Source organism: Cephus cinctus, unplaced genomic scaffold (assembly GCF_000341935.2).
Source record: "Cephus cinctus unplaced genomic scaffold, Ccin1 Ccin1_scaffold1387, whole genome shotgun sequence".
Taxonomy (NCBI): domain Eukaryota; kingdom Metazoa; phylum Arthropoda; class Insecta; order Hymenoptera; family Cephidae; genus Cephus; species Cephus cinctus.
Window position 1 is genome coordinate 1,268 of NW_014333785.1, and position 10,760 is coordinate 12,027.

The 10,760-nt window shown below is 36.0% G+C and overlaps 1 protein-coding gene across 2 annotated transcripts; it reads left to right on the forward strand.

Annotated features, from left to right (window-relative positions):
- Positions 1–1,537: 1,537 nt before the first annotated feature.
- Positions 1,538–4,689, forward strand: LOC107273107 (the record flags this gene model as incomplete). Of its 2 annotated transcripts, none has more annotated exon segments than XM_015750936.1 (3): positions 1,538–1,895; positions 1,983–2,138; positions 2,537–4,689. In XM_015750936.1, coding segments are annotated over 3 exon segments (1,127 nt in total), but the record flags the coding sequence as incomplete, so codon positions are not given.
- Between the last annotated feature and the right edge of the window lie 6,071 nt (positions 4,690–10,760).

A 10,760-nucleotide genomic window follows, 5' to 3' on the forward strand; every position in this document is an offset into this window, starting at 1 on the left:
CCCCCCCCCCCAGAAAAAAATGCTGGCTACGCCAATGGCGACGGAATTTGTATTGTAAAATCCGCCGTTTATTTAATGGTAATAAACGAAACGGTATCCTACTCGCTGTTTAATCATTTTGCGCGCCTATCCGCTGACTCTGAAATTCTCTCTCGTCGCCCCCATATTCCCTTCTACCGTTTTCAGTGCGCTGAGGCTGAGCCGTCGGGAAATGTAAAAAACGGCCATGGTGAGGGATGGTGGTGCGGGGAAGCCGCACCTGACGCCCAACAATTAGATTTTCGGCTCTTTTCTTCGATTTTAGCACGTTGGGAGCAGCCACGGATTATTTGTAGGCGACGCCGATTGACGGCTTACGTCACAAGTTTCATTTTAAAATTAAATATTTCAGCGGTATATTTCTCGACGAGATATAAACTATTGCTCATATATACAGTGTGTTTCCTAAGCCTCGGACAAGAGACATACCGTTAGATCCGGCGTGAAAAAATAAAAATATTGGCGTTAACAAAAATCAAAAATTTTAATTAGTTTATTAATTATTAAAGATTAAACTAAGCCAATCATAAACGCGTGAAAACTGGTAACTCCTCCTCAGTCTCCGCCCATTAGGGACATCCAATCATTTAGTTCCCCACAAAAACAGTGACCGATGGATACGTAAATATAGTAACGTAAATATACAAAAGAATAATGCAAAATGTTTTTTGCGGGGAAATGAATGATTGTCTGTCCCCAATGGGAGGAGACTGAGGAGGAGTTACCAGTTTTCACGCGCTTATGATTGGCTTACTTTAATCTTTAATAATTAATAAACTAATTAAAATTTTTGATTTTTGTTAACGCCAATATTTTTATTTTTTCACGCTCGATCTAACGGTATGTCTCTTGTCCGGGGCTTAGGAAACACCCTGTACATACGCACTAACGACAAAGTGCGGTAACAGTAGCATTTTCTATAACAATATATTTTATTTCCATAACAGAATTTTCATGAATGTTTTTCTTATTTTTAAAAATATCAAACTTTACGAAAAACAAATTTTTCTTCTTAACATCGTATAATAATATTTTAAACTATGAAAAACTTTTTTTTAATATACATCATATCATTAATTTCAAACTGAAAAATTTCATTAGGTTAATTTTTTGATAGAATTAAACATTTTCAAGGTGATTCGGAATTTTAGAAAGTGAATATATTGGAAATTTCAAATTTTTACATAAATAGTACTGTCGAAAATATTAATCGTAGGCTCAAATGAAAAATATGTCAACTCTTTTTCAGAATAATTTTTTTAAAAAATGTTTTTAAATTATTAGAGTAAGTCATTATTAGAGCTCGAACATTTCAGCGAGAATGCATATGGCAATTGCCACTGAATATTATCATATTTCATGAACTGAATTATTATTAAGCAATATATCACGCATCTAATATGATATTTCTAGAAATCTAAATTAATTTTCACATAATATGATATATCAGTAATAGGTGAGGGTTTAGAAAACGCTAAACAATGCTTTTTTTTTGCAGCACAAAGAATAACGACCATTCAACTTGATGGGGTGCAGTATTTCGTATCGAGAATGAATCCATACAGTCCGGAATTGAACTATTTCTTAGCTTACCAATATTGTCGCTCACTGGGTCTTCAGTTAGCTTCTTTCGAAACAAAAGAAAAAGCTGACACGATGACCCAATATCTAAAAAATGCTGGTTACACTAAATATGATTTCTGGACGTCTGGTAATAAGCTCGGTACTGATATGTTCCTGTGGATGAGCACGGGTTTGCCATTCAATGCTACTTTTGACTATATGCTCAAGCGACCTGGCAACAGACCCGTAGACGTGCCACCAGGTACCGAACCACAAAGGGTAGCCCGTGAAAGGTAGGATTACAATATCACATCCTTTGAACAATCTTGAAGAGTATTCTTTTTTTTTCCAAAAAACCTATTTTTGTTATAATATTTCAGTGGGGATAGCGGTAGCGCAGATGGCTGTGTAGCAATGATCGCTCCGACTTTATCATGGGAGGGACAGGATTGTACCCTCATCAAGGATTTTATTTGCGAGCAGACGCGATGCTACTATTACAACTATGGCAGTATTCCAGTTTCCGCGACACAGGGGTAAGAGGTGAGATATTTATTGAAAGTCCAAGAAGCTGCTATTTAAATTTTTAATAAGCAAAAAACATAACAACAAGAAATTATGGAATTGATGACACCAGTATTAAAACATCAGCCTTGCTGTACATACACTCTCAAGGACAAAAATTAAATACTTTAATAATCTCAAAAAAGAAAGCTTGGGCACTTGATAAAAGAAATGTTGTTACTATTAAAATTAACCCGATTCATTGATAGTTCCAACTGTAATTATTAATGGTACGCGGTAGCAACTCCTTATTTTAAATTGCTAATAATCTGATATGCGAGTAATGATTCAAAAGACGCAATTAATCGCTTTTTCTAGAATATTAAAGGAATAAAAATATTTTCTTACAAATATCATCGTTTTATTATAGAAATCGTAGGCCTTATATAATAACCACGGCCAAGCCAGCTGAGGAAGAAAACACGGATACCACACGCGACAATGAAAAATTGACCTCAGAAAAGTCTCCGGCAAAGATTATGAAAGATCCCATCCTTAAAAGGCTGGCCATGGCCGCTCCCTCTTCTGAAGCGAAAACCGAAAATCCCGTGATTGACAATCAAGAAAGTTCATTTGTGGAGAAGAAAGACACTCCGCCGGAATACATCCCGGATATTGCTACACTCTTCACAGATGGTTCACCCACAGATGAACGTGACACAGTATTCAAAGACTTTCAGACACACGAGATCCACTCGATCCCTCGTAGCGATATACGAACGGCGGAATTGCGTAATATCCCGGCTCCCGATTATGATAACAACGCGGAAACTGAGTTACCCAATAATACCCTTGATGAAGCTCACACAATTGGCCCATACGACACTGTTCAAGATTACGTAAATGACGAAGGTGACCTCGGCTATCCTATCAAGGAACAAGATGATGATGCGAGTACGATTCTCCCAGAAGCGGAACCGGCCTACAGGTACAATATTAAGGTACGCACTAACGGTAAAGTATTAGACCCTCCGTCCAAGTAAGCTAATTATTTGAACATTTTCAATGTCATTAATGTTATTTTCCATAACAAGAGTGCTCGCTCAATACGTACAGTCCACCATTCAATAACGCTAATGAATATGCTGGGAAATATGTGATATTATTTCTATTATCGGGTTGTCTATCAATTATAATTGTTTTATCTTCATGATTTATTAAGGCCCTATTCTACTTTTTCGGTCAAAAAAATTAATGATTTTTAGAATTTTTTTTAGTAGAAAGACAAGTGCTATCGGTTCAATTTTTTTATTCGAAAACACATTCTTTAAACAGGAAACAAATTTTGTAAATTAAAAGTTTAGAAAATTAAACATAAAATAGTTGGCGTTGCGCGGAGGTCCTTGAAAAAAATCGTTCCTACTGACGTTACTACATGTGAAACACAAAAATCAAAATTATTCTTAATTAATAAGACTACCGCTATGGCTGGTACCAGAATTAATACTAAACAAAAAAATTTCAAAATTACTCGAGTTTAAAAAAACCGATCAAAAACGCGGGTTTTTTAATCTTATTTGTTAAACAAAAATATGTATTTTTTTCTTTTTATTCTAATTTTGGTAGGGACGATAGCCAATGATGTGTAGAATAGTGTATTAAAATCTTAAACAGATCAGACGAGTATTTTTTTCAATATCACCTGCGCCAGGTGAAAAAAAAATTAGTTTTGAGATAAATCGATTTAAAGTTTGATATCAACTTAAAACTTGTTAAAAATACACTTACTCTCAACTTATGCCGACTGGGTTTTTCCTCTCTAAAGGCCGATATATTAAGAATTTCTCGATGAAATTTTACTTGAGTTTTTAAAAATATGTATTATAGAAATATTATCAAAAAAAATCGAATTTTTTTTAAAGTTCAAAAGTAGAATAGGCCTTAATGGCAATTATTTGACATTGATTAATGAATTTTGTTTACTTCTAGTAAATGTGAACACCATTATTATTTTAAGAAGACATTCTAACCCGTCGTCTTGATATCAAGCGGGAATATTTACCTCTTATGCTTCACGAATTATTTGTATTACAATACGCAGATTATTCTCGTGAATTATTTTAATGTATTATGTATTATTTAAATGAACTACTTAATACGTCAATCCATATTAAGTAGTCGCTATCTCACATACCCCATGTTCATGTATAGACGTTATGTCATGGAAAGTACATCATGGGATCGCAGGCATTACAATCAAATCGCTTACAGATTCTACAGTGAAAAAATTTGAAAATAGCTGTTTGGCGTAGGACTGGGGGTCCACTTGTGCCACATTTATGATATAACTAATAATCATAATCACAATAATACGTGTGCAAGACGAAATATTGACTAAAACTATATAACAAACACTCAAAATTTGAGTGTACACAATGTTTCTGTCATCCAAACGTATACTGATATCCAGTTCGTTTTTAAGCCAAACGTTTAGCTACTAAGTTTCCTTTTATTGATTGATCAATATCAATGTGAATGAGTATTTTGTATGACTGAACATCAATAAAAGTATTGCTATATAGATTCATGCAATTTTACTTACTATATTACCCTTTCATATATGGTACAATCAAACTGATGTATTTTGAACTGGTTGCGACTGGTTAACCTCATTATTTAATAATTTCTTTGTCGCTCCAACTTTTTACTTAGTTACTCCCCATTCGCCGTGTTCGACCAGTCTTACTTATGAATGAAGTTAGCGACGTGAGTCTTCAACGTCACTTGTTAATATTCAACCATGCCGTATTTATCTGCACTGGTTATAACTACGATTGATGGAGTAGAGTAAAATGGGATTAGTTGATGACTGAAAATTGGGAGAAACGAAGTTGAAAGTAGCAAAAAAAATCAATTGAAAGTACTTGATTTTGAAAATACTGCAGATTGATAATATGTGGTTGTAAAGAGTAAAAAATACATAGATCTGACTCTATATCGATGACTAAAATTTTATGTTTAAACTCTTAGGAAAGTGACCCATCACAAATACATTCTGTTGAGACGCAGACGAAAATTTCACATTATTCATTCAAAATATTGCATCCCAATCCAGCATCAATATTATTAACTCCAGCTCGTCACAGCTATCTTTATTGTCTTAGGTTACACATGGTCTATCGACCTAAGATTTTCTTTGCTTTATCATTTTTTAACAAAGGTGTATTTTTGGGTTGAATCATAGTTATATCAAAATGCCAGACTCTGGCTAACAAGAATTAGCTATAGTTCAATATCAAAAATAATTTGTTCAAAAGTTCTAACGCTTATAAAAAACGGTGTCACACAAAACATGTAAAAATCAGTTTTCTCCGGAAAAGATTAATTTTTTTATTAAAACAAGAAATGAATTTCCGATTCTTCAAAAGGGTATTTGGAATTGCTAAAAAATGAAAATTCGCTTTAAAAAGGTGAATTCCTTGAACAAGGGAAGTTGAACGATTTTGGTAAAAACACAATTTTCTTGATACGCGGAAAGCAACCGAAATAGCTATGAAAATTAATTATAAATAAAAATTGTTTAGATGAACTATAGTGAAACCGAAACTCCAAAGTCTCAGGAACATTAAAACAAATTAATTTTCTACAATAAATTGTTAAATAATTCTTTAATAAACAATGAGTAAGATCGAAAAAGGAATACCAGAGTATGGAACGATAAAATAAGCATCAGTAAATATTCTGCTGTACAATATTTATTACAAAAAAAAAGTTTTATAAGATATAAGAAATACAAACTGTGACGTGATTTTTCGATCGACGTGATTTCACGGTCCCAAGGCGGCTCCGGTTACCGATATAGATAACGTTCTCGATTTCTGGTTCTCTTCGGGTCGCCACCCTGCTCAGAAGCTACGCTCTCGGATTGATTCGTACAGTTATGTCAAGGCTCTCGTAAGATTGTGTCAGTGTTTTGTTGAGGTCGAGGTGCTCGAATCTGCCGTGGGGATATAGTCTCGACGTACCGAGTTGCCCGGCAGAGGAGAGTACCCGACGGAGACGTCTCCACGGACCGGCAGAAGCCCAGGTGAGATACCGGCGCCCCGCTGGAGATGGGCAAAGGGCTGTAGAGCGGGCGGAGGAAGTTGCGATATGGTTAAGGGCAGGGGAGGAACCTCCTGCCCGAGTTAAGGATGTAGTGCCCAGCTGTCGCCCGATGCCCTGGGGAAGCGGCCGTGGAGGATCTCCAAAGATTATGTACCGATTCGCTAAGGAACGCTCTCGATTTGGTTTAAAGGGACGACTCGAAGGAGATAGAAGAGTTATCGGCTATAAGGCTCTCGACCAATCAGAATGATTAGTTCTCGAATTTGGCTATTGTCAAAGCAGTCTGTCTCGGGGCACCGACCGAGGTGCCACGGGCTGGCTCGTGCTCCCGTGCTATCTGTTGCTAGTTTTTCTTGCCGTGTTTCGCTACGGTATAGCAAGTTCTCGCTTAGTACAGTTCTCGCGTTGTTCTCGCAATATCCAGGAATTCTATGAATTCCTGTGAGTGTTACGGAGGTGTCCCGTTCGTGTATCCAGTTGCGTTTGCTGATTTTACGCGACCCCAAAGATCAGCACCTACGGTTGCGTTTCTCGATTTTACGCGTCCCCAAAAATCGACAGGATCCGTTAAGCTATCGCCTCTTCTGATAGGTTCCGTCAGAGCTCTCGTTCTTGGTGGAGTTGGGCCTGTTCCATCCCAACTCCCAGTTTATACCGGCTCGTCAGTTCCCGGTGAAAAAAGAATTGACTGGCGCCCGCCTAGCTTGCGGATGCACGAACGACGGGTGGACGGCCGAAGGTAACGTAGGTTGGTTCTCGAAGATAGTCGTTCCCGTATGTCTTGTTATCGGTGTCGGGTCAAGTTAAAGAAAAATTACGTTACAAAACATAAGAATATACACATGGATCTGCTATTTAGTAAGAGCGCAGCCGCAGGACAACTTCAATGTGTGTTCAGAACATATAGTCTTTTTATTATTCAAACATTGATACTGCGTTTTTCAGCTTATGTACAATGGACATCTAGCACAATTTTTGTCATTCTAGTTTGTTCAATGATAATAAATTGCGGGAATATTCTTTGGGCCGTTCAATAATGCCTTTAATGCACAATCAAAATGGAATTTGCTAAGTTCGTATGATCGATATTTGCATGGTTAGCGATTTCGTACGGTTCATTGCTACTTGTCGCAGAAATGGGGTTTGAATACAGGAACTTGTCCTGCTTACTTGTTCCATCTTTTTCGTCGATGGTGCTAATGTCTCCTACTGCATATCCGTCTCGTCTATACCCACATCCTATTGCTCACGTTCTTGCATGTTGAAGTCAAGGTCGTTCAAACAATCTACATCCTATTCGGAGTTGGATACAGCCTATTCGTCCACATTATTCACCTCTGCATCTAACTATTCATCTTTAAACTATTCTCAGTTGTTTATTATTCATTTAGAGAGATAATTTTATTAAAAAAGACATACTTACTATTTCAAACAAATTAACGATTTTGTCAATTCTGTATTCACAGAACGCCGATCCACGTTCACTGATTACGACTGCTAGTGTAATACTGAAGTTATTCCTATCAAGAGACTCGGTCACGACGGAAGGCGCTGACTGCTTTGTATTTTTTACCTTTTTAGCCAGCGGATAGCGCTGGCCACTCACAGACACACAAGGGGACAAACAAACATATTTTGTCGTCAAATTACCTTTCATATCGAATTTTCAAATAATATAAATCTGCTTTCACAACAGTATAAAAGTACTAATCAAGCCTTTAACCCTCACGAAATCAGAACCAACCTTTCCGTGGTTTCTTATAAATATCTAATCGTAAGTATCGAACGAGGAGTTCCAGCGTGTCATGTCCTTCCAGGTCATAGTTTCTTATATTTTCATATTAGACGAAAAGTTTCAGGTTATCTAAGAGTTTCTTTTCGTAGTTTCTCGTGTCGAGGAATCAGACAACGAGTTCCAGGTTGTTTCGCTCTTCCTCTTTGTAGTTTCTTATATCTATTGTAACGTAACAAATCTATCAACCTCGCAGTACTCCTGTACTGAGAGGGCACTCGTTACAAACAAATAATAAGGACGGACGGGTAGTGTCAACAATAGCCGATAGATGAAAAACATCTCCCAAAAGTCAATCCGTGGAAAATAATATAAATAAAATCCGATAGATGATTAACGCTTCCCGCTTATCAACCTAACATTTTAATTAGTTAAATAATACATATCAAATCTAATTGTAATTCTAAAATTCAACATTCTACCAGTACACCGAACGTGAGTAATAATACAGTAAGCGTGATTTAAATCCGAGAGGATAACGCATATTAAAATCGTGACAGAGTTTGAGCTCGATTTATGCCGATAGGTGTCCCGCTGTTCCACTCCATAGTTCCTTGCATCTAGTTTAGCGAGTGAATGAAGTAAGCGCATCCAAGACAATAAATTTGTACCACTGTGAAACGTGAATCTTTCAAAGATTTTTCATAGAATATTAGTCGCTTATTTTTCAGTGTTATTATGCTGCTTACTCATTTTTTTCCGAACGAAAGGTACAGAAAAAACATCAACTGTTCCTGAAATTTGGAATCTACGGTCACTATGGCCTCAAAATTAAATATATGAATGGTCTACTTGGTGGAGGTCTTTTAGAATTATATCTATTTATATTGAAATATGTGATGACCTATTAAGAAATATCTTTTCCTCTATCTCGAAATATGAAGCGATTTTCGCAGTAGAACTATTCATCACAATAGAAGAATCATATACATATAATATCAGCTGACATAATATTTTCGAAAATAATGAAGGACGAAGGGCAAATCGTGAAAGATGTGCGATATCAACGAATATACTTTTATTTCACATACGGATATTGTGTGCCTAGAATTTATTGAATATAACTTGAAGAACAAAAACTTGTGATAACCCCACAAAAACACTTCTTTGTAAAAATCTTGCCAAATACAAGATTGCTGTGTATTCCCTACCTATTTCCTACCAAAACTGTGCAGAACTGACTTTAGGCATGAACCCGCAAAGTAGTACTCGATAATGAATCTCCTAACGTTTTATTAATTATTAACTGACCATTAAATGATAATTAGTTATAAGAAACAGTAGTAATACAAAAGAGTAGCGAAAACGTTATAAGAAATTTTGAAAATACAATTAAAATGATGGACCAGTGCTACATCATATAATAGGCAAGCATGTGGTGACTTATGTACTTGGCCTTAACAATATGATTTCAATACTTTTTTTTTAGAGGAATTCACAGCAATCCTCTACTTGGCGTAGTTTTTTACACGTAAGAGTTTTCTTGGCGGATAAGTCTAACTGGAGTGCACTTTAACGTGCGTACAGTTACATAATGGAGATAGATAATAAAGAAAAGTGACCAAATATGGAATAGTATCCATAATATGGAATACCACTGTTTCTTTTAAACAATTAGTTCAAGACGAAACACGCAACCATCTTCTATCTCACTTACTTACTTTAGTGTCGCATTCATTTTATCTCGGCAGTCGAACGAGCGCGGTAGAGATAGCAAGTGTTTTGTTTTGTCGGTGCCAACAAATTTTTGTCAATTTAAAAAATATGTTGATTAATATTAAAACACAAGACTATGACTAAGATAAGCCAAAATGTATGACTGACTGTGTTTATAATTAATAGCCTTTAATTCATGATAGTGTTTTTTTATCCCACAAAAACAAAATGGTATTCCATATTTGGTCACTGTCCTCTAATATTTAAACTATTTTATCATAAAGATGTTACTCTTTTGCAGAAAATTTGTTCAATAAATCGAAATATTTCAGATATTTTACTTTAAAACTTCGAGGATTTAAAGAAAGCGGATATAGTTTCCAAAATTAGTCGCTGCTTGGCGGGTGAGTGACCGCGATATCGGTAAAAAAAAAAAGATTGATCAACTATGATCAATATATGAAACATAACATGTTTTACTATATATTTTATTTAAATGAAAATGAATGGTTTTCAAACTGAACCTGCAATCCGATAATTTATCAACCTTTTTCCGCGGTGTGAACAATAAGTTGATAACTATACACAATATCATGGAATTAATAAGATGCAATAATCTTACAGATCCATTGTATAACAAAAATGAAGAATAAGTTTATTACATTAATTGGTGTATTTGACCACAAATGTGGTCATAATACCACATCCACCACATAATGCCACATTTGTGGCACGCATTACCCAATGCTATTGGGTTAGTATGAAAAATTATTTTTGAGTCTATACTCACGATCGGACGAAGAAATGCTTATTATTCACACTAATCTAATGCTAGAGACGGTACTCGGCAAACGATGAAGCTGGATATGGAACCGATGCTCAAGATTTATACTGGGGCCACGTTGGAGGTCATTATTGGGCCAATGCTTAGAATCAGTATTGTCCTGTTGCTGGCTTCTAACGCCTAGTCTCATGTTATCATTTTGATGTTCAGCGAAAGATTTACCAGCTTAGGTGCTTATGATATGCCAGCTTTGACAATATTGGCACCAGTACTAACCCAGCTGTGGCCCTGTTGTACATTTTTACAAGGGGGGGG